The sequence below is a fragment of the Scyliorhinus torazame genome, chromosome 3 (assembly GCF_047496885.1).
Source record: "Scyliorhinus torazame isolate Kashiwa2021f chromosome 3, sScyTor2.1, whole genome shotgun sequence".
Taxonomy (NCBI): domain Eukaryota; kingdom Metazoa; phylum Chordata; class Chondrichthyes; order Carcharhiniformes; family Scyliorhinidae; genus Scyliorhinus; species Scyliorhinus torazame.
Genome location: NC_092709.1, coordinates 85,691,573 through 85,718,617, shown reverse-complemented (window position 1 = coordinate 85,718,617; position 27,045 = coordinate 85,691,573). Strand labels below are relative to the sequence as shown.

The following is a 27,045-nucleotide window of genomic DNA, read 5'->3' as shown; positions in this document are numbered from 1 at the left end:
CAGATGTGACGTTAGGAAAGCTAATCACCCAATGAAAAATCTGGGTGCCCATCGGATGGAGCAAGGCAAAATGCTACAGCTGATGGCAGTCGTCGATGGCATTCTCAACCTAAAAGCCGGTCGTGGTTTGGCTCTTCTCCCATGATCGGGAACGCCACGACCGATCACTCCACAACTCTCCTGAGACATGCCCGACTCATGGTTCGCACACCCCTGCATTAAACAATTAAAACCCCAATTCCAACTTAAGTACAAGGGAAAATTAACCCTTTCCTAACAAAAACTAGGCAGGTGAGATTTTGTACGTACAATTATAGATTAATTATATTCTTTGTTGATGTTTCAGCCACTGAGTACTTTTTACTTTACGACTTTTAAAAACTTATTTTGTGTACATTCTTTTCGATTCACAACTCAAATTTAATAAATTACATTAATCATGATCTTGAAGAGATTTGTGATCTGGTACCTTCGTCCAAGTGTCTGCCTGTGTTCCAACTCCTGAAATAGTCATCCTGTAAAAGTCCAAGAAAGAAATATATTTTATCCATTTGTGGATTAGTAATGGTTTAACTTTCCCGTGAATAAGTTATTGTAACACGTGCAAATTGAAAAACGAATACAAACCTCAACTTCCTGTGAGGGCAAGCATTAAAGACAAAAAAAACAAGTTAAATAATAAATTGGAAAATCAATTTTGTCAAAAATATAAATGAAACTCTGAATTGCATTCCAAGATGCAGTATCAAAATAATTTTGCAGGCATTTCACAGAGATAGATATCAGCCCCCCACCCCCACCCCGCACGGTGTATTTTCCGGCGGCAGAGGTGGCTCGACTTTGGCCGGCAGCGGGATCTTTCGGTCTCGCCGATCTCAACGGCATTTTGCATCATTCGCCTGTCTGAAATATCCTGCCAGCGGGAAGGGTTGGAAAATACGGCCCATTATATACAGAGGGGTGCGGGAAATATTCAACAGGTTAGGCAGCATCCAAGGAGAGAAAAGGTTAATCATTCCTGGTCGATTAAGGTCACTAATCTGAAAACAAAACTTTATTTTCTCTCTTGACAGATACCATCAGACCTGTTGAGTATTTCCAGCATTTTCGACTTTTATTTTGGATCTCTAGCACTGGCAGACTTTTTTGCTTTTGTAAATGAAACCTATTCGAAATGCTTCCAATGACAATTATATAAACAATTTACTGTAATACGCAGTGCTGCTGGAAAACATTGGGAAAGTCTATTCTCCAACTCCATTGCCAATCTCTACAGGAACATTCTTGAATATCATTACAGGATAATCGTATCAATATTTCTCCCAGTATTTTGTTTCTGAAATCATTCCTATCATCATAGAATCATAGAATCCCCACAGTGCAGGAGGCCATTTGGCCGATCAAGTCTGCACCGACCCTCCGATAGAGCACGACACCCACTTCCCTGACCTGTAACCCCACCTTACCTTTTAACACTAAGGGCAATGTGGCATGGCCAATTCACCTAAGCTGCACATCTTTGGACTGTACGAAGTCTTACAACACCAGGTTAAAGTCCAACAGGTTTATTTCGATGTCACTAGCTTTCAGAGCGCTGCTCCTGAAGGAAGGAGCAGCGCTCTGAAAGCTAGTGACATCGAAACAAACCTGTTGGACTTTAACCTGGTGTTGTAAGACTTCGTACTGTGCTCACCCCAGTCCAACGCCGGCATCTCCACATCATCTTTGGACTGTGGGAGAAAGCCGGAGCACCGGGAGGAAACCCACGCAGACACTGGGAGAAGGTGTAAACTCAACAGAGTCACCCAAGGCAGCATGGTAGCACAAGTGGATAGAACTGTGGCTTCACAGCGCCAGGGTCCCAGGTTCGATTCTCCGCTGGGTCACTGTCTGTGCGGAGTCTGCACCTTCTCCCCGTGTCTGCGTGGGTTTCCTCCGGGTGCTCCGGTTTCCTCCCACAGTCCAAAGACATGCAGGTTAGGTGGATTGGCCATGATAAATTGCCCTTAGTGACCAAAAAAAAAGGTTAGGAGGGGTTAATGGGTTATGGGGATAGGGTGGAAGTGAGGGCTTAAGTGGGTCGGTGCAGACTCGATGAGCCGAATGGCCTCCTTCTGCACTGTATGTTCTAAGGCCAGAATCGAACCCGAGTCCCTGGCGCTGAGAGCAGTCCTAACCACTGTGCTATCATGTATAAACTTAACTGTGAAGTTATATTGAACAGAGGTTTAACTTCCAAACAAAGCTCTGACTCTTTGCTTCTTGAATCCCCCGTGTATCAAGCATTCCCACGGTTGGGCATGAAATGGCTAACTCCTCCTGCACCCTAGCCTCTGAAAGAAAGTGGCTGCAGAGATAGTGGACGCATTGGGTGGAATTTTCCAAAATTCCGTAGATTCTGGAAAGGTTCCAGTGGATTAGAAAGCCATAATATAACACTTCTATTCAAGAAAGGAGTGAGATGGAAAGCAGGAAACTAGAGGCAAGTTAGCCGAACGTGTCATTGGGAAAAGACTGGAATCTATTATTAATGTAATTGTAGAGAACATTTAGAAAATCGTAATACACACGAGCAGAGTCAACATGGTTTTATGGAAATAAAATCATGTTTGCCAAATTTCTTTGAAATCTTTGAGGAAGTAACAAGCAGGTTGGACAATGACATAGAGCATACAGTGCAGAAAGAGGCCATTCAGCCCATCGAGTCTGCACCGACCCACTTAAGCCCTCACTTCCACCCTATCCCCGTAACCCAAACATCAATGTGGAATCAGCAGATGTGGTTATTTGGAATTCCAAAAGGTGTTCAATAGAGTGCGACATAAAAGATTACTACACAAGATAAAAGCTACTGATGTTGGGGGTAACATATTAGCATGATTAGAGGATTGGCTAGCTAACAGGTAAAGGAATGTCTCGGGAAAATGGGTCTTTTTCAGTTTGGCAAACTGCAACTAGTGGGGTGCCACGGGGATCAGTGCTGGGGCCTCAACTACTAACAATCTACACTGATGACTTGGATAATGGGACTGACTGCAAAAGGATATAGAAAACAGTCCGAGTCTATTCAGCGTCTGCACATAGCTAACACCCTCCAGAAAGGGAAACATCCTGGTAAACCTCCTCTGCATTCTTTCCAAAGCCTCCACATCCTTCTGGTAGTGTGGTGACCAGAATTGTGCGCAATATTCCAAGTGCGGCCTTACCAAGGTTCTATACACCTGTAGCATGACTTGCCAGTTTTTAATACTCAATGCCCTGTCCAATGAAGGCATGCATTCCGTATGCTTTCTTGACTATCTTGTCCACTTGTGTTGCCACCTTCAAAGATCTGTGGACATGCACGCCCAGGTCTCTCTAATTTTCTATATTCATAAGAGATTTGCCATTTACAGTATATTTCCCCTCTATGTTAGACCTACCAAAATGCATTACCTCACATTTGTCCACATTAAATTCCATTTTCCTTTTCCCTGCCCAAGTCTCCAACCTCTCTATGGCTTGCTGTATCTTCTGACAATCCTCAACACTATCTGCCACTCCACCAATGTTGGTCTCATCCGTGAACTTATTAATCAGACTGGCTCCCTTTTCCTCCAAATCATTTATGTACACTACAAACAAGAGAGGCCCCAGCACACACCACTAGTCATAACATATGCAAATGCTTTAAAGGATATTGGCTCATAACTGGAAATTCATTTCACCCAGGATTAAAAAGGAATTGATGAAATTAGGAGGTGCTTCACCATCCCTAACATTAGGCTAACCCAGTATACAAACTTCTGGTAATTGCTCAACAAGTCCCTGAATCAACTTACATCCCGATTTCATGGGAAGTAAATTGTTGTTTTCAAAGGAGTCTTCTCATTATTTGAAAACTCATTTGAGGCAAAGATTTTAAAAATCACATGACTCTCCTGAATGAATATAAATCATACAAAATGCATTGTGCACATGTTGAATCATACATCTCAAGCAATACAATCTTAAAAGATCACAGAATAAATAAATCTAGACAAGAAAAACTACTTATTTCATCAATCCAGAACAGCCCTGCGAATTCGCCTGGTAAATCATCTAATTGCTTCTGTAACAAACTCCCAATACTTAGCTTGAGTTTAAAATAGGAGTTCGGAGTTCAGGAACTGCAGTCCTGGTGGGCCTCAGGATTTCTACTGAAAAAGGGCCACACTTGTGCAGTTCATCCACTTGCACGTCTTTAGGCCGGGAGCCGGACCTGCACACATGCACAGAAGAAAAATAGAAGTAAAACAGTGCAAAACTGCACATTAGGTGACTTGAAGAGGAACACCACGACAGAGGTGGTGTCCGAGGGAGAAGGACATGGGAAGGAGGACAGGTCACAAACAAAGACGATCATCCCAAACCAGGAACTGGGGTAGAAACAAGTCCCAGAAGAATGTTAAAGGTATGGGATAAGGACAGAGATGAGAAATAAATCCCTTTAAGTAAAGTTGAGAGGCTCTGAATTAAAGAGAGGGAGCTGCAAGATCTGAAGTGAAACAAGCTTAAGAGGAGCCCTGAAAATCCAAGAGCGAAGCCGAAGACTGGTGATTCCGTGCTGTGAGCCGTAAGGATCATTATACCTTTTTGCAGAACTGGTGTTCTGCTTGGCAAGGCTGTAGATCTGTAAATGTGCTTGGAAAGTGAAACTTGAGATCCAAAGGAAAGAAATCTCAGACGGCGAGATTGAAACCTTGGGTGTGGGTTCTTGTTTCCTCGTTGAAACCGTTCGAGTGGAAGCAATGTTTGGAGAGAATTCCAAGGCAAGATCTTCAAATGTGGAGATTGGAAACTCTCCTGAGAAAGGAAGAGCTTCAGTGAGGCTGGTTGGCTCACAATGTGACAAGCGTCTGGTTGGTTGTTGAGCAATCCAGAGAATCCGCTTTGGTCGGATCTGTCATTTACTTTAGAGTGTGGTGTGTCTGACCACAGTTCACCAGTTGCTTCACATGTACTGCATACTCACCCTGAATATTGGAGAATAAGACAGATATGGTAAATTGTTATATATCTTTCCGAATTTCGATGTATCTTTAAAGTTAAAACTGGAGTGAAGGAATTGCAAATATTTGAATCATTTTCTTTGGTTAGAACCATAGAGCGGAAGGAGGCCATTCGGCCCATCATGTCTGCACTGACTATTAAAATGCTCCTGGCATTTGTGCCGGGAACAGGGCAAATACATGGTTGCATGCCCAAAAGACAGAGGAATATTTATATACATATATATATGTCGATATCATTCTTTATAAAGTAGACAAAGACTTTACACTGACTAGCTATAACTCAGACAAAAGGTATTTCTAGCCTTCAGAAAATAGCAACGGTCCCATTATCCCTGGAGATGTACGAATACCTCCCGTGACTGTAGAAATAAAATGACAAGGAAATGCCCAAAAACCATATACATTTCTAAGGTAGAACTCTGTCTGACAGAGATGATACCTCTGCAAGAACAAAATGTCCTGAAACTGAGCTCAGTCCAGGTTTAAATTGCCTAGACCTCATCTACACTGTTTCCTACTGGAACATTTAAACGTCTGAGCCAGTGCCTACTGCAAGACTCATTCATTGATACATGCTTCTCCCATCATGGAAGTCAGCATTACTGGAAGAATGGATCACCTCACATCATTTGCAGCTGACTAACCTCTCGGAAAGAATATACCATTAGACTTTTGAATCTGGACTCTGAAATAATAATTCTTATTTTGTTTGTGGTCTTTGCCTTACACCTCTTTCTTTACTTTATCCTTTTTTTTCTTGTCTGAATATACTTGGAACGACATTGCAATCCCCTTCATCTTTTATTTCTAAGAAAATCCACAAAAAAAAACCAACTAATCTTCTTTGGAGTTGTAAAGAAATAATTAAAATTTACAGAACAGTTAACAGCCTTCTTAGTAAATTGGCATGACTGACATATTATTGTATTTCAGACTAAGCTAATCAATAGGTTTGGCAATGACCTCCAAAATATATTTTTAATTTATATTTATTTGTCTTGACATTTTGTGAAATCTAATTACAGTATGATGCTTTGCTCATCAATAAACTATAGGCAGTGATCAAAAATGTTGAACCATTCTAACATGCCTCAATGCCAATTGGTAATTTATACATTACAAAAAGAATACTACCTATACGGTCTATGGTACCAAGAATATAACATCGATTGAAAGTCAGCCCAAACGTTTGTACAGTGATATGTATTTGGATGCAGAACCATCAATAAATAGATTTTTCAGAAGAATTACAGTTTTATATAGCACCTTTCATGATCTCAGGATGTCCAAACTGTTTTAGAGAAATGAAGTACTTTTGAAGTATAGTTACTATTCTAATGCAGAAAACATTAATGTTTTATTACCTCAATAAAACATTAACTCATTAGTGAGATAATGTGATGAAACTAGTTTGGCTCTCTTTCTCTGTTTCATTGAACATGATCTGACTCTTGCAACATGAGCTTCACAAATAGTGCTTGTGTTCCAGTCATCATTTTGCCAGGGATCGGGTCACAGATACAGAACCTTGTAAGTAACTCAACATTTTTGTACAGCTATTACACACACACACACAAACACACACACAAGTATTGGGCACTTCGCAGCTAGAATTTTAAACGTTCATCAGTTATACTACTTGGATGGTAATTTAGCTTGCTATGAAGTGTGAAAGAAACAATGATAGTTGCATTGTGCTGATTTTTGTCTTGTTTGAAATCACAAAATATGTTTCATAAAATCATTCACAGGAACATTATCTTTTTGATAACATTTTGAGTAGTAGATATTACATTTGACAAAAAGACAATTTAACTCTTTATTCACAAAAGGGGAAAATATCATTTTTATTTAAGTTAATTTGTATATTGCAGGATGCTCACTACACTCCGTCCAGTATACTCAAATGGTTTGTTATATTGTGCAATGTTCATGATAATCACAGACTGGAGTTACAGAACATAAATGAAGCACAGCAGACCACTTTTGCACAAGATCAGATTTCCTTGATAAGAGATATGATTTATCATATTATAATAATGCATTAAATCTGTAATATAAACAAATACACTAAATTAGAATAAAGCCAATGATATCAGAATAATGCTGTTTAGGTTATTCATAATCATTAAAGTAACCAATTTGTAGCTTTCACAGAAATTTAATATAATTTCCACAGAATTATTTGTGGAATATAATCCCCAAAATACTGGCCAAAATTTAAAACTAATTTGTTCAGTCATCAACAAACCCTTATGGTAAAATGTGTAACGAGTAAATATAATTACTCAAAAACATCCCAGAAATCCATGTTATAAATATGAAATGTTATTGATCCAGTCAGTTTAAAACAGTGTTCTTGAATATGGTTTATATGTGCACCACAGCACAACGCTAACAAGCTGCAATAAGTTTATGTAGCCATCTACATATTTCAAATGTGTCTGATTAATATCCATAATTTTTCAATTGTACTCATAAATTTATCTAGCTTGATTTGTCATATTTGTCATGATCGTTTTGAAATGTTACAGGATTGAATAGTAAATGAAAAAGGTGAAAAATTAAACGGCAACACTGCACAGCACAGTGTCTGGTGCTGTGAAACGGTAGGTTCAAGTCAACACCACACAGTAAATTGTTCATCTTGTCTATGACATAATGGATTCTACCAAATGACGGGCAGGCACCATCCTTAATGAGGAAGAAAAATTGGGGACAGTAAGGCCATGACGTTCGCTAGCCAAGTCGCAGTCACACTTTTTCTAGAACATCAAATGCCTGAGAAATAAATTCCAAGCAGAGAGGTGCAGGGCACAGGAATAAAAACAAAAACCTTTTTGAAAATAAATACAATAGACGTGCAGCAAACTATATATAACATTTAATGGATCCAACAAATCAGAACCCAAAAGATTATGGACCATGCAGATAGCGTAGCATACCAAGCTAACCAATTTAGATTTAATCATTTGGCATTGGAAAGTTATATCATTTTCTCGATTTCTATATGGATAAGTTACCTGCACCATTTTTAAGTTTTTGAAAAAAAACAGGCGATACATTTGAATGCATTTCACCTGAAAGTTGTTTTGTTCAGAATATATAGCCCAGGTTACCATGGCAAATTCAGACTTCCGAATTGCTGGCCTCTGGTACTTGTAATCTATTTGGAGGAGCTGGAAGCAGGTTTAATAAACAGAGCAAATCAACAAAAGAAAAGGCAAGGAAAGCTGAAATGAAACCAACCTCTTGGGCATTTAAGAGAACCATGTACTCCTACAATCTCTGTAGACGGAATAAAATTAAATTTAGGAAGGAGGTTTCTCACTGGACTGTTTGATGGAAACAGCTGAAGATTTGTCACCTTTGTAGTTAAAGGGCTGGTGCAGAAAGAAAATTAAATAGGAAGTCTATCCCTAAGCAACAAATAGGTTAGGTGCTGTACGAAAACAAAGTGCTTATGATGTTGTGTGTGTAGAATCTCTTGAGCAAGAGAATGGAGACAAAGTGCCTCTGTGAATTAAATGCTTTAAATTGGGAATTGCCAAATTGGAGAATTTTCTTTGGGAGATTTCTACATTTCTCCTACAATAGTACTGCACTGCATTACCGAAATGCTACACCAGGGATTTTAACTTAAACTGTAAAGTATAAACTGTAAGAGCAGTCCTTAAGGTGGTTTGAAGTGTGTCTATTTCAACGCCAGGAACATACGATATAAGGTGGGTGAACTTGCAGCATGGGTTGGTACCTGGGACTTCGATGTTGTGGCCATTTCGGAGACGTGGACAAAGCAGGGACAGGAATGGTTGTTGCAGGTTCCAGGGTTTAGATGTTTCATTAAGCTCATGGAAGGTGGTAAAAGAGGAGGAGGTGTGGCATTGTTAGTCAAGGACAGTATTGCGGTGGCAGAAAGGACGTTTGATGAGGACTCGTCTACTGAGGTAGTATGGGCTGAGGTTAGAAACAGGAAAGGAGACTTCCGGGTGCGGCGATGACCAGCTGAGTCGCACGTTTCGGCAGCTCCCGGTGGAACGGACTTTTGGGCTCTTAATAAGAGCCCCAACGGCAATTTTAACGGCTAAAAGTACTGTGCGGTGAACCAGAAGGGAATCCCCCCTGGATACGGATGAAAAAAGGAGAGGAAGGTGGCCGGATTGCGGTGGATCCTCTAGAGCAGCGGCAAGGAAGGCAAGCAAAAACCAAGATGGCGTCGGAAGGTGGCAGTTTAATATGGGGCCCTGAACAACACGAGTTTTTGAAACGCTGCGTGGAAGAACTCAAAAAGGAAATGAAGAAGGAGCTGTTGGCCCCAATATTACAGGTGATCGAAGGGCTAAAGGAGGAGCAAAAGACCCAGGAGCGAGAGCTTCGGGTCGTGAAGGCAAAGGCTGCCGAGAATGAGGACGACATACAGGGCCTGGTGGTGAAGACGGAGATGCACGAGGCACACCATAAACGATATGTGGAAAGGCTGGAGGCGCTGGAGAATAACGCGAGGAGGAACAACCTAAGGATTCTTGGTCTTCCTGAAGGTGCGGAGGGAGCGGACGTCGGGGCATATGTGAGCACGATGCTGCACTCGTTAATGGGAGCGGAGGCCCCGGCGGGTCCGCTGGAGGTGGAGGGAGCATACCGAGTGATGGCGCGAGGAACGAGAGCAGGAGAAATTCCTAGAGCCATAGTGGTGAGATTCCTCCATTTTAAGGACAAAGAGATGGTCCTTAGATGGGCAAAGAAAACTCGGAGCAGTAAGTGGGAGAACGCGGTGATCAGCGTATACCAAGACTGGAGTGCGGAGGTGGCGAGAAGGAGGGCGAGCTTTAATCGGGCCAAGGCGGTGCTTCACAAAAAGAAGATAAAATTCGGAATGCTGCAACCGGCAAGACTGTGGGTCACATATCAAGAGAGGCACCACTACTTTGAGACGGCGGATGAGGCGTGGACTTTTATCGTGGAAGAAAAATTGGAATGAGCGGGTTATTAAAAAAAGAACATTTGAAACAAAGTGGTGGGGCGAGTATGGGGGGCGAAGAGGGGGGTAAAAAGGGGGGAAAGAGGAGTTTTATGTTATTAATCCTGCGATGTGGTAACTTTTCTCTCTTCCACAGGAGGTGGTGGGGGGAGGAAAGGAGGTGGAGGAGATGGGGCGTTGGCCATTGGGGGCGGGGCCAAGGGGGAAGCGCGGGCTCGGTTCCCGCGCTATGATAATCATGGCGGGAATAGGGAAGCAGGAAGGAGGGGGCGTCGCACGGTGCAAGCCAAAGTCACGGGGGGAAGCCGAGGTCGGCCAGAGTTTGCTGACTTCTGGGAGCAACATGGGGGGTGTAACTACGCTAGTGGGGGATCTAGCGGGGGGGGTGGGAGGGGGGGTGGGAGGGGGGAACTATTGGGCTGCTGCTGCTGGGGAGAGGGGGGAGCTGGTATGGGGTGGGATGGGCGGGGGGGCACCGCCTGGGGGGGACACAGCTGCGTGGGAACCGGGTGAGGAGCTGGAAAAAGGGGATGGCTAATCGACAAGGGGGGGGGGTAAAAAGCCCCCCAACCCGGCTGATCACGTGGAACGTGAGAGGGCTGAACGGGCCGATAAAGAGGGCACGGGTACTCGCACACCTTAAGAAACTTAAGGCAGACGTGGTTATGTTACAGGAAACGCACTTGAAACTGATAGACCAGGTGAGACTAAGCAAAGGTTGGGTGGGGCAGGTGTTCCATTCGGAGCTAGATGCGAAAAACAGGGGGGTGGCTATATTAGTGGGGAAGCGGGTAATGTTTGAGGCAAAGACTATAGTGGCGGATAGCGGGGGCAGACACGTGATGGTGAGTGGCAAACTACAGGGGGAGACGGTGGTTTTGGTAAACGTATATGCCCCGAACTGGGATGATGCCAATTTTATGAGGCGTATGCTAGGACGCATCCCGGACCTATAGGTGGGAAAGTTGGTAATGGGGGGAGATTTCAATACGGTGTTGGAACCAAGGCTGGACAGGTCGTGGTCCAGGACTGGAAGGAGGCCGGCAGCAGCCAAGGTGCTTAAAGATTTTATGGAGCAGATGGGAGGAGTAGACCCGTGGAGATTTAGCAGACCTAGGAGTAAGGAGTTTTCGTTTTTCTCCTATGTCCACAAAGTCTATTCGCGAATAGACTTTTTTGTTTTGGGAAGGGCGTTGATCCCGAAGGTGAGGGGAACGGAGTATACGGCTATAGCCATTTCGGATCACGCTCCACATTGGGTGGACTTGGAGATAGGGGAGGAAACAGAAGGGCGCCCACCCTGGAGAATGGACATGGGACTAATGGCAGATGAAGGGGTGTGTCTAAGGGTGAGGGGGTGCATTGAAAAGTACTTGGAACTCAATGATAATGGGGAGGTCCAGGTGGGAGTGGTCTGGGAGGCGCTGAAGGCAGTGGTTAGAGGGGAGCTGATATCAATAAGGGCACATAAAGGAAAGCAGGAGAGTAGGGAACGGGAGCGGTTGCTGCAAGAACTTCTGAGGGTGGACAGGCAATATGCGGAGGCACCGGAGGAGGGACTGTACAGGGAAAGGCAAAGGCTACACGTAGAATTTGACTTGCTGACAACGGGTACTGCAGAGGCACAGTGGAGGAAGGCACAGGGTGTACAGTACGAATATGGGGAGAAGGCGAGCAGGTTGCTGGCCCACCAATTGAGGAAAAGGGGAGCAGCGAGGGAAATAGGGGGAGTGAGGGATGAGGAAGGAGAGATGGAGCGGGGAGCGGAGAGAGTGAATGGAGTGTTCAAGGCATTTTATAAAAAATTATACGAAGCTCAACCCCTGGATGGGAGGGAGAGAATGATGGGCTTTCTGGACCGGCTGGAATTTCCCAAGGTGGAGGAGCAGGAAAGCGTGGGACTGGGAGCACAGATTGAAACAGAGGAAGTAGTGAAAGGAATTAGGAGCATGCAGGCGGGGAAGGCTCCGGGACCGGATGGATTCCCAGTTGAATTTTACAGGAAATGTGGACTTGCTCGCCCCGCTACTGATGAGGACCTTTAATGAGGCAAAGGAAAGGGGACAGCTGCCCCCGACTATGTCTGAGGCAACGATATCGCTTCTCCTGAAGAAGGAAAAGGACCCGCTGCAATGCGGGTCCTATAGACCTATTTCCCTCCTAAATGTAGACGCTAAGATACTGGCCAAGGTAATGGCAATGAGGATAGAGGATTGTGTCCCGAGGGTGGTCCATGTGGACCAAACTGGGTTCGTGAAGGGGAGACAGCTGAATACGAATATACGGAGGCTGCTAGGGGTAATGATGATGCCCCCACCAGAGGGGGAAGCGGAGATAGTGGTGGCGATGGATGCCGAGAAAGCATTTGATAGAGTGGAGTGGGACTATCTGTGGGAGGTGCTGAGGAGATTTGGTTTTGGAGATGAGTATGTTGGATGGGTGCAGCTGTTGTATAGGGCCCCAGTGGCGAGTGTGGTCACGAATGGACGGGGATCTGCATACTTTCGGCTCCATAGAGGGACAAGGCAGGGATGCCCTCTGTCCCCATTATTGTTTGCACTGGCGATTGAGCCCCTGGCAATAGCATTGAGGGGTTCCAAGAAGTGGAGGGGAGTACTTAGAGGAGGAGAAGAACACCGGGTATCTCTGTATGCGGATGATTTGTTGTTATATGTAGCAGACCCGGCGGAGGGGATGCCAGAGATAATGCGGACACTTCGGGAGTTTGGAGAATTCTCAGGATATAAACTGAACATGGGGAAAAGTGAGTTGTTTGTGGTGCATCCAGGGGAGCAGAGCAGAGAAATAGAGGACTTTCCGCTGAGGAAGGTAACAAGGGACTTTCGTTACTTGGGGATCCAGATAGCCAAGAATTGGGGTACATTGCATAGGTTAAATTTAACGCGATTGGTGGAACAAATGGAGGAGGACTTCAAGAGATGGGACATGGTATCCCTGTCACTGGCAGGGAGGGTGCAGGCGGTTAAAATGGTAGTCCTCCCGAGATTCCTCTTTGTGTTTCAGTGCCTCCCGGTGGTGATCACGAAGGCTTTTTTCAAAAGGATCGAAAAGAGCATCATGAGTTTTGTGTGGGCCGGGAAGACCCCGAGAGTGAGGAAGGGATTCTTACAGCGTAGTAGGGATAGGGGGGGGCTGGCACTACCGAGCCTAAGTGAGTACTACTGGGCCGCCAATATCTCAATGGTGAGTAAATGGATGGGAGAAGAGGAGGGAGCGGCGTGGAAGAGATTGGAGAGGGCGTCCTGTAGAGGGACTAGCCTACAAGCTATGGTGACGGCCCCATTGCCGTTCTCACCGAAGAAATACACCACAAGCCCGGTGGTGGTGGCGACTTTGAAAATTTGGGGACAGTGGAGACGGCATAGGGGAAAGACCGGAGCCTTGGTGGGGTCCCCGATAAGAAATAACCATAGGTTTGCCCCGGGAAGAATGGATGGGGGATTTGGAATATGGCAAAGAGCAGGAGTAATGCAACTGAAAGATCTGTTTGTGGATGGGAAGTTCGCAAGTCTGGGAGCGCTGACCGAGAAAAATGGGTTGCCCCAAGGGAATGCATTCCGGTATATGCAACTGAGGGCTTTTGCGAGGCAACAGGTGAGGGAATTCCCGCAGCTCCCGACGCATGAGGTGCAGGACAGAGTGATCTCAAAGACATGGGTGGGGGACGGTAAGGTGTCAGATATATATAGGGAAATGAGGGACGAGGGGGAGATTATGGTAGATGAGCTGAAAGGGAAATGGGAAGAAGAGCTGGGGAGGAGATTGAGGAGGGGCTGTGGGCGGATGCCCTAAGTAGGGTAAACTCATCGTCCTCGTGTGCCAGGCTAAGCCTGATTCAATTTAAGGTGTTACACAGGGCGCATATGACTGGAGCATGGCTCAGTAAATTTTGGGGGGTAGAGGATAGGTGTGCGAGATGCTCGAGAAGCCCAGCGAATCACACCCACATGTTCTGGTCATGTCCGGCACTACAGGGGTTTTGGGTGGGGGTGACAAAGGTGCTTTCGAAAGTAGTGGGGATCCAGGTCGAACCAAGCTGGGGGTTGGCTATATTTGGGGTTGCACAAGAGCCGGGAGTACAGGAGGCGAGAGAGGCCGATGTTTTGGCCTTTGCGTCCCTAGTAGCCCGGCGCAGGATACTGTTGATGTGGAAGGAAGCCAAGCCCCCGGGGGTGGGGACCTGGATAAATGACATGGCAGGGTTTTTAAAGCTGGAACGGATTAAGTTCGTCCTAAGGGGATCGGCTCAAGGGTTCACCAGGTGGTGGCAACCGTTCGTCAAATACCTCACAGAAAGATAGAGGGAATGGAAAAGAAGGTAGCAGCATCAGCCCGGGGGGGGGGGGGGGGGAGGAACCAGAAGGACTCTCCGGGTTGTTAATATATATGTATAATATGTATAGGTCGTTGCTATAAATAATTGTATATTGGACTGTTAAATCATATTTTTGGAGCGTGTTTATCTGAGACAAGGCAGTTGCCATTTAGTTTTAGTTTTCGTTTTTGTTATATATTATTTATTCTTTGTTTATAAAACAGGTCATTGTTATTTATATGGTTATATTATTGTGTAAAGGATACACAATGTACTGAGATGGTTGACCAAAAACTTTCAATAAAATATTTTTTTTTAAAAGAAACAGGAAAGGAGAGGTCACCCTGTTGGGAGGTTTCTATAGGCCTCCGAAAAGTTCCAGAGATGTAGAGGAAAGGTTTGCAAAGATGATTCGGGATAGGAGCGAAAGTAATAGGGTAGTTGTTATGGGGGACTTTAACTTTCAAAATATTGACTGGAAACGCTATAGTTTGAGTACTTTAGATGGGTCAGTTTTTGTCCAATGTGTGCAGAGTGTTTCCTGACACAGTATGTAGATAGGCCAACAAGAGACGAGGCCACATTGGATTTGGTACTGGGTAATGAACCAGGCCAGGTGTTAGATTTGGAGGTAGGAGAGCACTTTGGTGGTAGTGACCACAATTCGGTTACGTTTACTTTAGCGATGGAAAGGGATAGGTATATACCGTAGGGCAAGAGTTATAGCTGGGGAAAGGCAATTATGATGCAATTAGGCAAAACTGCACGGGATGGGCACAATTGAAATGTGGAGCTTGTTCAAGGAACAGCTACTGCATGTCCTTGATAAGCATGTACCTGTCAGGCAGGGAGGAAGTGGTCGAGCGAGGGAACCGTGGTTTACTAAAGTAGTTGAATCACTTGTCAAGAGGAAGAAGGAGGCTAATGTAAAGATGAGACATGAAGGTTCAGTTGGGCATTTGAGTTACAAGTTAGTCAGGAGGGACCTAAAGAGAGAGCTAAGAAGAGCCAGGAGGGGACATGAGAAGTCCTTGGCAGGTAGGATCAAGGAAAACCCTAAAGCTTTCTCTTGGTATGTCAGGAATAAAAGAATGACTCGGGTAAGAGTAGGGCCAGTCAAGGACAGTAGTGGGAAGTTGAGCGTGGAGTCCGAGGAGATATGAGAGGCGCTAAATGAATATTTTTCATCAGTATTCACACAGGAAAAGACAATGTTGTCGAGGAGAATACTGAGATACAGGCTACTAGACTAGACGGCATTGAGGTGCATGAGGAGGTGTTAGCAATTCTGGAAATTGTGAAAATAGATAATTCACCTGGGCCGGATGGGATTTATCCTAGGATTTTCTGGGAAGCTAGGGAGCAGATTGCACAGCCTTTGGCTTTGGTCTTTATGTCGTCATTGTCTACAGGAATAGTGCCAGAAGACTGGAGGATAGCAAATATTGTCCCCTTGTTCAAGAAGGGGAGTAGAGACAATCCCGGTAACTATAGACCAGTGAGCCTTACTTCTGTTGTGGGCAAAGTCTTGGGAAGGATTATAAGAGTTAGGATTTATAATCATCTGGAAAGAAATAATTTGATTAGGGATAGTCAACACGATTTTGTGAAGGGTAGGTCGTGCCTCACAAACCTTATTGAATTCTTTTGGAAGGTGACCAAACAGGTGGACGAGGGTAAAGCAGTTGATGTGGTGTATATGGATTTCAGTAAAGCGTTTGATAAGGTTCCCCACGGTAGGCTATTGCAGAAAATATGGAGACATGGGATTGAGGGTGATTTAGCGGTTTGGATCAGAAATTGGCTAGCTGGAAGAAGACAAAGGGTGGTGGTTGATGGGAAATGTTCAGCCTGGAGTTCAGTTACTAGTGGTGTACCACAAGGATCTGTTTTGGGGCCACTGCTGTTTGTTATTTTTATAAATGACCTGGAGGAGGGCGTAGAAGGATGGGTGAGTAAATTTGCAGATGACACTAAAGTCGGTGGAGTTGTGGACAGTGCAGAAGGATGTTGCAGGTTACAAAGGGACATAGATCAGCTGCAGAGCTGGGCTGAGAAGTGGTAAATGGAGTTTAATGCAGAAAAGTTTGAGGTGATTCATTTTGGAAGGAGTTACAGGAATACAGAGTACTGGATTATCTTGGCAGTGTGGATGAGCAGAGAGATCTCGGTGTCCATGTACATAGATCCCTGAAAGTTGCCACCCAGGTTGATAGGGTTATTAAGAAGGCATACGGTGTGTTAGCTTTTATTGGTAGAGGGATTGAGTTTTGGAGCCATGAGGTCATGTTGCAGCTGTACAAAACTCTGGTGCAGCCACATTTGGAGTATTGCGCGCAGTTCTGGTCGCTGCATTATAGGAAGGATGTGGAAGCACTGGAAAGGGTGCAGAGGCCATTTCCCAGGATGTTGCCTGGCATGGAAGGAAGATCTTATGAGGAAAGGCTGAGGACTTGAGGCTGTTTTCTTTAGAGAGAAGGTAAAGAGGTGACTTAATAGAGGCATACAAGATGATCAGAGGATTAGATAGTGTGGACAGTGAAAGTCTTTTTCCTCAGATGGTGATGTCTAGCACGAGGGGACAGAGCTTTAAATTGAGGGGACATAGATATAGGACAGATGTCAGAGGTAGGTTCTTTACTCAGAGAGTAGTAGGGCCGTGGAATGCCCTGCCTGCAACAGTAGTGGATTCTCCAACATTGAGGGCATTTAAATGGTCACTGGATAAACATATGGATGATAATGGAATAGTGTAGATAGGCTTTAGATTAGTTTCACAGGACGGCGCAACATCGAGGACCGAAGGGCCTGTACTGCACTGTAATGTTCTATTGTTCTATTAATACACAGCCTAGTTAACAGAATTATCTTATGCAACCTCGTTACGGGGATGAAAAAGAGATGTGATGTGCATGGTATGGCATGGTGTGCCATGAAGCAAACCTTGTGGGTTGATGATCATCAAACTACTGCTCACGTTCACATGTTCCTACAGCATTAGGTTCAGGAGCTAGAAGTTGAAACCATTTTTGCAATGGACATGGATTTCCTGTTGAGCCTACTTTGGAGTAGGGGAGACGCAGCTCTGGGGGCAAAGTAAAAAAGAGGCATATGCCTCAAAAGAAAAGGTGGTATGGCTATAATGTCATGTGAGAGTACCTTTAAGACATGGATGTTTAAGCAATGAACCTTTAAAGAAAACAGTGATGTCAGAGAGTGGGTGGAGCGGAGCTCAGGGCTGCCATTTTGAGGTTTCAGTTTGGAGGAAAAGAGCTTGGGGAGTATCTGTGATTTGCTGTGATCTCTGCCATGAAAGGCTATCTCTGGATCATTTGGGTGATTTAAACTCATAATAGTAAAGCATTTAACCTGATGTGATTCTGTTTAAAGGTGTTAAGACTCTTGGAAGTTTGAAGGAACATTTTGAGGAATTATTTACTGTTCTAATATTTTCGGTGTTATCTTTGAAGTAAGGGGTGTTAAGAGATCCAATGTTTATTTAAGACGTTAAGTTGAGTTCATGGAATAAACATTATTTTGTGTTTAAAAACCCACGTGTCCATAATTGTAATCCCACACCTAGGGAACAAGCAACAAAATTAAAGGGGGAGGTTGGTTGAACTTCATGATACATTTTTGGGTTCTGAAAACACCTCGCCCATAACAATAATTATAATTTTATTTTACACACAAGTCCATAACATCCTATAATAATAATGATTATACACTAGAAACAGGGCCATGCTAATTGCGGATCTATATAAAAAAGTACTTCAACTCTTAAAAAAACATTTATACTGCCTCTGAAGGCCTACTATATTGATTCTATGAATGATGTGATTTGATCCTTACTGCTCTGTGAGCCCGTAACTGTTTGATCAGATGCATATTACAGATTAGTATTGGGTATAAGTTAATGTTTGGTTTCTCATATAAACAAATTGTATTTTTCCATTGTTCCGTATGCAAGGTATACTTGATGATGACCGGAATTGAGATAGCATCAATGCACCTGTCCTTCATTCATTCAAAGACCAGTTAAATCACACTTCAATATGTTGCTTACTTGTGAATACACAATTTATTTATTGTGTACAAGAGATGTTGCTAATAAGTAAAAATCAAGTGATTTTGCAATGATTTAATGATTTTGTCAACCAATGTTGTTTAGAGACCAATATTCTTAATTATAAATCATTTACAATATAAACCTAATAAAAGACTGACATTTATATCACAGATGAAAATTCTGATGAAAGGTCACATATCTGAAATGTTAACTTTGTTGTTCTCTCCACAGATGTTGACAGACCTACTGAGTATTTCCAGCATTCTCTGTTTTTATTTCACATATACATTACAGCACTATTCACGCAGTTCTTAAATAGTCGTTTGGTAGTACAGGGTATTTCTTAAAAAAGAAATTTTGTCAAAGCTTTTTGTCTTGCACTTACCAGGACAATCACAAGAATATCAATGTCAGGCGAAACAACCATGTTATGCTTTATGAGTGCAAGAAAGCAAGTTTGTTGATGGAAATCGACCCAGAGGTGTATGACACGCCAACAAACCTCCTTGTTTCAAACATGTAACAAATGCAGTGCAATGTTCAATATAAAGGCAAATCACTCAAGTTATCCACTGTTGCAACAAGGTATGCCAACAAACAAACATTAATAAGCTGAAGTTAGACTAGATGCATGCTTTTCAAGTTGAGATGACTATGGAGCTTGATCTATTTCATAGCAACATTTTTGATGATAATTCTAAAGGTTTAATTGTGTGAAAGCAAACTCCAAATCAGAACTGATTTTAGGATCAGTATATCACAAGACTGGTCAGCTTCTTGGTTGGGGAGGAACTAAGGAAGTTAGAAAGAAATGGCATGTTAGTGAAAATTGATCACAGCAATTGGGCAATCCGATCATGATAGTGCACAAGTCAGAAAACGCACTAAGACTATATAGGGACTACAGAGTCACAATCGTTGGAAAGAAAATAGAATATTATCGGTTATTGCGAGGCGAATTAAGTACAAAAAACTAGGGAGATTATGCTTCAGTTAAACGCAGCATTTGCTGAGGTCATATTGGCGTATGGTGTACAGTATTGGTCTCTTTATTTTATAAAGAATGTTAATACATTGGAAGCAGTTCAGAGAGGGTTTAACAGACTAACACCTTGAATTGGAATGTAGTCTTATGAGGAAATGTTGGACAGGTTAGTCTTGTATTCACTGGTGTTTAGAAGAGTAAGAGGCAACTTGATTGAAATATAAAAATTCCTGAGGGGGCTTGACAGGGTAGATGTGGAATTGATGTTTCTTGTGGGAGACTCTACAACTAGGGGATCATGATTTAAAAATAAGCAGTCGTCCATTTTAGACAAAGATGAGAATTTCTTTTTCTCAGAGGGCGTGAGTCCTTGGAATTCTCTTCCCCCAAAAGGTAGTGGAAGCGGAATCATTTATTATTTTTAAGGCAGAGCTAGATAGATTCTTGATAAAGCAAGGGAGAGGCAGCACGGTGGTGCAGTGGTAGCACTACAGCCTCACGGTGCTGAGGTCCCAGGTTTTATCCCAGCTCTGGGTCACTGTCCGTGTGGAGTTTGCACATTCTCCCCGTGTTTGCGTGGGTTTCGCCCCCACAACCCAAAGATGTGCAGGGTAGGTGAATTGGCCACACTAAATTGTCCCTTAATTGGAAAAATGAATTGGGAACTCTAAAATTTAAAAAAAAGATAAAGCAAGGGAGTGAAAGGTTATCGGATGGGTGGGAATGTGGAGTTGAGGTCAAAATCAGATCAGCCATGATCTTAGTGAATGGTGATGCAGACTCGAGAGGTTGAGTGGCCTACTCCTGCTCCTAATTCACAGATATATATGTGTGTATGGATCAATCAGGCAATTGATGATGAACAGTATCCATAATGTCTTTAAATGTATATCGAGTTCGGGGGATCCAAGATATTCACAAAGCGGAATTTGTCCCATTGTTAATGCACAGCTCAATGTGGATCAAGGCAATCAGTGGGCAAAATTCTCCATTTGGGAGACTAAATGTTGACAGCTGGACTGAATTGCATGCGGTTCACGTTCCCGTTGAAGGTGCCAGCCAAGAAGATGGTCCAGAGGAGAGCAGCTCCACGTTTCACGTATGCAGAGCATGATAGAATGTTGGATGCGATGGAGCAGGGGCGGGACACCCTCTTACCCAGGGTGGGCAGGAGACTACTGCCCGCGGTTGTTAACACAGGCATGGGTGGAGGTGGTCAAGATGGTCAGCACCTTGGGCCTCACCAGGCAGACTGGCATGCAGTGTTGCAAGAAGATGAACGACCTCCTTAGGAAAGCTCGGGTATTGTCAGCTTTGGCCAGGTGCCTTGCACACACAGGCCATCAACAATAGACTCCCCCGTGTAACTCACCTCCATGCGTCTCACCATTTCCTTTATGTGTCCCCGAAGAAGAGACAGCACATAAATCAAAGAAAGTGGGAGAAGACCGGAGAACCTTAGGGGTCTCACCCCCGCTGAGCAGAAAGTGATGGAATTATCTGGGGAGGCCCAGGAGAGGGCCATCTCTGAGGCGGAGGTCAGCATGTGATAACCAAGTAAGCTCCTAATGCAAAATGATGTCCCTATAGTGAGTGAGTCACCTCTCTCCCCCAGACCACGCCTTCTCAAGACCTCACCATGTATCTTGACTTTTATCTTCCAGAATCCTCATCAGACCATGCCAGACCGTCTGTGATACCGTGCCCCCAGCCACAATTGCCTCCCCCCCCCCCCCCCCCCCTCCCCCCGCCCCCACACAGGACAGTCCAGGGACCAGGCATAACGGCGACCTCTCAGCAACGTATTCAACGGGACCCTCCGCCATTGCAGACTACCACCTTGGTGGGGCATTTACTGAAGTAACACCAAGGTCACCTTATGGTGTGCATGACAGACATGCTGAAGCATATCAGGTGGTGGTATGAATTCCCGAAGGAGCGGGCAGTCGGAGGGCCCAGGAAACAGCTGCAGTCTGTACACATATCACGCTTCTGGAAAGTACGATCCCATCACTGATGGAGATGCAGAGAGCCAGGATCTACAGGAGGGGGTATCAGCAATTTTCCAGCGCCTGCAAGTTGGAAGGTGATTGTACCAACAATGCATGGTGCGCCAGGATGTATGCGTCGTGGACGCTGTCTGGATATTAGGCGCAGGCGTGCATAATGTGCAGCTGGTCATCACACACCAACTGCACATTGAGGGAGTGGAAGCCCCTCCTATTGATGAAGTGTACGGCTTGATGAGCCAGTGCTCATAGGGGGACATGTATGCCATCGATCACCCCCTGGACTTGGGATATGTTAGAGATGGTAGCAAATCCTGCTGTGCAGTTATCCTGGTGCGCCTGGTCCAGATTGAAGTTTACATAGTCCGCTTCCCGGACACATAGGCATCCGTCACAGCGTGGAATCACCTGTGTGCCGATGTCTGAGAGATTCCAGACAGGCCCATGCTCGGCCCCTAGAAAGGCCCAGGAGCATAACTGTTCAGGACGACTGTCACCTTGACGGCCACCAGGAGCAGGTATCCTCCTCCAAAACTCTGCAGTGCCAGGTGCACCATCATCTGGCGCAGGTGGCGCATGGTCTCCTTGGTTAGCAGAATTCTTTGATGGCACGGGCAGGCCAGGATCTCCTTGAAGGACAGGTGTGGACAGTATAGATGTGGCCTGATGCGAAACCTACTTCACACCTCCTCCTCGGCCTGTTAGACGGCTGGCACTCAAGCCTCACCCGCTGCCCCCTGCTCTTCTGATGCAGACTCCTCTTGTGCAGGTTCGATCCCAAGCAGGCCCTGTGCCTCCAGCCTCCATGTGTCCGCTGTGGCCAGGTAGATAGTGAGGCGGACATTGCTGTCTGTGCTCCAAAATTCATTCTATGCCCCTCAATTTTATACATCTCAATCATGTCCCCCCCCCCCCCCCCCGCTCTCAGTCTCCTCTGCTCCAAGGAAAACAACCCCAATCTATCCAATCTGTCTTCATTGCTAAAACTCTACAGTCTAGGCAACATCAAGTGCTATCACACCTCTCCTATAATGTGGATTCTAGAACTGCACACAATACTCTAGCTGTGGCCTAACCAACGTTTCACAGAGTTCCAGCATAACCTTCCTCCTCTTAAACTCTATGCCTCTGCTAATAAAGGCAAGTGTACCATATGCCTTCTAAACCACTGTATCCACCTGCTCGGCTAACTTAAGGGACCAATGTACATGCACCAAGATAACAATCTTGAACCTAAAAGTGTTACTGCACTAACAAATCTCCCTGCAAGGACACTGGTCCATTTTGGTTCAGGTACAAACTGTCCGCCTTGTACAGGTTAGAAATATGATTATTCCCTTTCCTATCCAAATCAAACAGGCTATATGATAACCCTGAGTTACACTTCAGCTCCACCCTCCACCCCTTAGCCATTCCTCCCGATATGTTGCCATCCACACTGCACCCCTGTACCCATCAGGGAGTGGCACCAGGAAGCATCTATCCTCACCAGCTGTCCCTGTCATAAGTTCACAAGATTTAGGAGCAGCATTAGGTCATTTGGCCCATCGTGTCTGCTTCGCCATTCGATCATGGCTGATATGTTCCTCATCCCTATTCACCTGCCTTCTCCCCATAACCGTTGATCTTCATATTCATCTAGAAATCCCCTTATTGATCACAAACACCATATTTATGCTTGGGGTGCTGTTAGCTGCAGTGTTACAGACCAAGAGCTGGATGGTGATATCAGCCATAGTTCTTTTTTAGAACACATGAACTAGGAACAGGAGTAGAAAATTAGCCTCTCGAGCCCGCTCCACTGTTCAACAGGGGTACTGGTAGCTGCCGCAACCCATGTCAGAAAGAGGCTCTGTGACCACTGCCCAGTGGGGTCTACTGTGGGTGTCCTCATTGGGGGGGCCATGTGTTATCCTGCCAGTAGGATGGCACCTGGTTGTGCAGTGGTGCCACCAATCGCCTCCATGCTTAGAGACTTAGGCAGATGTTAATGAGGCAGGGAAGTTTGCATCTTCTAGAAGTTAGCTGCAGTATGATGTGGGCCCTAGGTGTGACACACAAGTTGTGACAACCTGTCTGGGGGCAGGGTGGATGGGAGCAGGGGTTAGTGGGCAGGCAGGGCTTGGAGAGAGCTTGTGATCCTGCAGAGTGGGCTAGCTTATATTGTCACTGGCTGAGAGGGTCAGTGTGCCAGGGTGGATGCCAAAGGCCACAGTGCACGTGTCCTTTGTTTGGGGTGAGCTCTGCTATTCTTCTGCTTCCCCTGCAGTGGGGCTGCACTTCTGATGAGTGCACTGAGTGCCAGCACCTGGTGGGCCACTGGTTGAACTTGGCCACGCCCATCCCATTGATGAGTCAGCTAGGATCTGAGGGTTTCCAGAGGTGTGGCCTGGATGGACTCCCAAACAACCAGAGCATTTTCATGATGCAGTGAGCAGTCAGCATGCAAGGGCCTGTAACTTGTACCAAATCAGTGCGTTTAAAACAAAGACTGCAGCAATGACGGTCTGAGCAGGCTCACCCCAATCCTTGGGAGACACCCCAAATCCATGGAGCTGTCAGCAAGTCACTCCCCACTACTCCCCCCCCCCCCCCCCGCTCCCCCCACCCCACCGCACCCCCCCCACCCACTCCCCCCACCCCACCGCACCCCCCCTCCCCAACCCCGGCAACCAACCCCCAAACAAGCGGTATAATTTCTAATAGTTTTTCAAACTTTGCTTACCTTCTCTCTCTCCCCCTCAACAGCCATGGCATCCAGTCATCGTTTGTAAATATCTGTCGTAAACCGTGCCCATGTGACATCCCGAGAGGTGTGGCTGTCCGGAGCATCATGGGTCAAACATACTAATCACATTTAAACAAATGGAAATGCCAGTTTTGCATGCCGCCACCGGTGGGACCGGCAAGGGACTGGATCATGGCACCCCAATTGGCGGCAGGCGCGGACCTTGATTTTGGCCGGACGCCTGCCTTTTCACCCAATCACAGCTCGCGTCATGAGACGGAGAATTTCACCCAGTATCTCATGATAAACATACACATGGTATTATATCCCTACAAGGAACTGCCCTATGGTTTGAAGTCATCTCCAAAAATGTTTCAAGCTACAATGGATAAGATTTTGTAAGGTATGCCACTTTGCTTGTTCAATTGCAATGATGTGTTGATCTTGACCATAACAGAGGAGGAAGGGATTTAAATGATGGCTGAAGTGCTAAAAAGGCTCAACGATCACAATGTGAAGTTGAAAAGAAACAAATGTACTTTTGTGCAATCTGAGGTAATGTTATTTAGTCTGAAAAATTAATGAAAAAGTACATGGCCAGTGAAAGAAAAGGCAGTTGCTGTTCCGAAATCAAAATTTGTCTGGAGCTTAGATCTTCGAGGCGTTGTCAAATTTTACTTGAGATTTCTGTCTGAACTTGCAATGGTGTTACTTCCATTCTACAAGCTGTTGGAGAAAAATGTGGCATGCAAATTGTATAAGGTGCAACAAATTACTTATGATGCAACACTTAGCCTGAAGCTAGCATGTGAGCTTCAAGCAATGAAGTTGGGGCAGTAATCAGTCATGGCATGGATGATAATCAAGAAAAGCTTATAGCATTTGCATCACATACGCTGACCAAGAGTGGAAATAACTATGCGTAGATAGAAAATGAAACACTTGGTACAATTTTTTGGAATCAAAACATTTCAAGAGATTTTGTTCAGTCGAAACTTCATGTTAGTTACAAATCATGAACCCTTAGAAGCTAGCCTTGCTCCAATGTCTGTAATATCAACAACAGCAGTGTCAAGGATGTAGCAGTGAACTGTACTTCTCGGACAGTAGGAGTACAACAATAAATAGTCATGTGAAAGTACCTTAAAGAAATGGGTGTTTAAGAAAAGTACCTTTAAGAAATGGGTGTTTATCAGTGATGTCAGAGTGTGGGTGGAGCTGGGCTGTCTGTCAGCTTTTTACTTTTGTTTTAGGCTGTTTGCAGCAGGGTGTGTTTTAGTTTTGTTTTCAGTGTTGGAGCTGAAGCCTGTACTGTTGATCTCTCTGCCAATGAAAGACCATCTCTTGATCATTTGGTGAATTCAGAATTATAAATGTTCTCAGTCGTGAATGTAAACTTAATGTGCTTCTGTTAAAAGGTGTTTCTTTGGTCTTCTGGATATTGTTTGGGAAGTTATTAAGGATTACTTCGCGTTGTATTCTTTGGGGGTTGTATTTGAATTGACAGAAGGTATATGAGTCTCTCTCTCTGTAATCTAAAAACTGTAAATTGATCCTTTGGTGATTTAAAACTAATAACTGCTCTCAGTAGTGACTTTAACCTGATGTGCTTCTGTTAAAAGTTCTTTTTTCAGTCTTATGCATGTTAAAAGGACAGCTTAAGGATTACTTAGTGTTGTATTCTTTGGGGGGTGTATGTGAATTTATGGTTGCTAAGATGTTCACTATGTTTTAAAAAGATTAACTTGAGTTCATGGAATAAACATTGTTTTGCTTTCAAAAATACTTTTCCATTTCTGCTGTACCACACCTGTAGAGTGGGCCGTGTGCTCCCCATACCACAATCTATTAAAAGTTGTGGGTCAAGTGAACTCCATGGTACACTTTGGGGTTCTCTAAACCCTGGCCCATAACAAATGTCATAGTTCTACCGTGAATGCTGTAGCTGACACACCATTGTGTTCGTGACTGTGAAGATGCAGTCGTTCCAATAGGAGTTGTGGATGAGGATTTTCCTTTTTTTTTTATAAATGTTTTTCATAATTTTTTCCAATTGAGCTGCAATTTAGCGTGGCCAATCCACCTACCCTGCACATCTTTAGATTGTGGGGGCGAAACCCACGCAAACACGGGGAGAATGTGCAAACTCCACACGGAAAGTGATCCAGAGCCGGGATCGAACCTGGGACCTCGGTGCCGTGTGGCAGCTGTGCTAACCACTGCACCACCGTGCTGTCTTTGGCTGAGGATTTTCTAGCCACTGCAACTGAATTTTCAGCTGACAGTCAGAAAGACCTAGTTTTAAAGCTCCTCCCACTATAATGGTGAAACATGGGGCTGGATTCTCCGCCGCGCCACATTTATGTTTCACGCCACTGGCGGGATGCTCCGTTACGTCGGCTGGTCAATGGCGTTTCCCATTGTGGGGCAGCCCCACGCAGTCGGGAAACCCCCGGGCTGCCGGCAAAACAGGGCATCCCGCCGGCGGAGAATCCAGCCCATGGTTTTCCACAAAACTATCAGTCGGCCAGAGGTCATGTCACATCAGAAGGGAATTGATAGACTTGCCAACTGATATCTGATTGAAGTGGAAAAATTTAAGATTACTTACTTTCAGTAAGCAGACCACACAGCACCAAATTGCTGCATAATTGAGAGTAAAACACAAACTCAAAGCTGCCTGCTTTCATTCCTCAGGTTGTGAGTCTAGCCTGAAACTGGCTGCAATATACTGACCTAATGCTTAGGCATATTTCCAATAATTGAGCAGGATTTTAAAAAATTATATATAAATAATCATCTGCAGACAGAGATTAAACGCAACCACTGTAGGTAGTGCTTCGGAGTGATTGGTTCTTGGTCTTAATAATTTGCTTGACATAAATAAACTTGATATTGTAAAGCACT

The 27,045-nt window shown here is 44.7% G+C and overlaps 1 protein-coding gene and 1 long non-coding RNA gene across 2 annotated transcripts in view; one reads left to right on the top strand and one right to left on the bottom strand.

Moving 5' to 3' along the window:
* The window catches only part of LOC140408558 (testican-3-like), a 959,832-nt gene that overhangs the window by 681,959 nt on the left and 250,828 nt on the right, over nucleotides 1–27,045 (bottom strand). The window contains exon 3 of the mRNA XM_072495933.1: nucleotides 470–515. Coding sequence (XP_072352034.1) covers nucleotides 470–515 — 46 coding nt within the window. The remainder of the gene's footprint in view (nucleotides 1–469; nucleotides 516–27,045) is intronic.
* LOC140408559 (uncharacterized) overlaps nucleotides 1–27,045 on the top strand; it is a 303,176-nt gene that overhangs the window by 45,891 nt on the left and 230,240 nt on the right. The window lies entirely within an intron of this gene.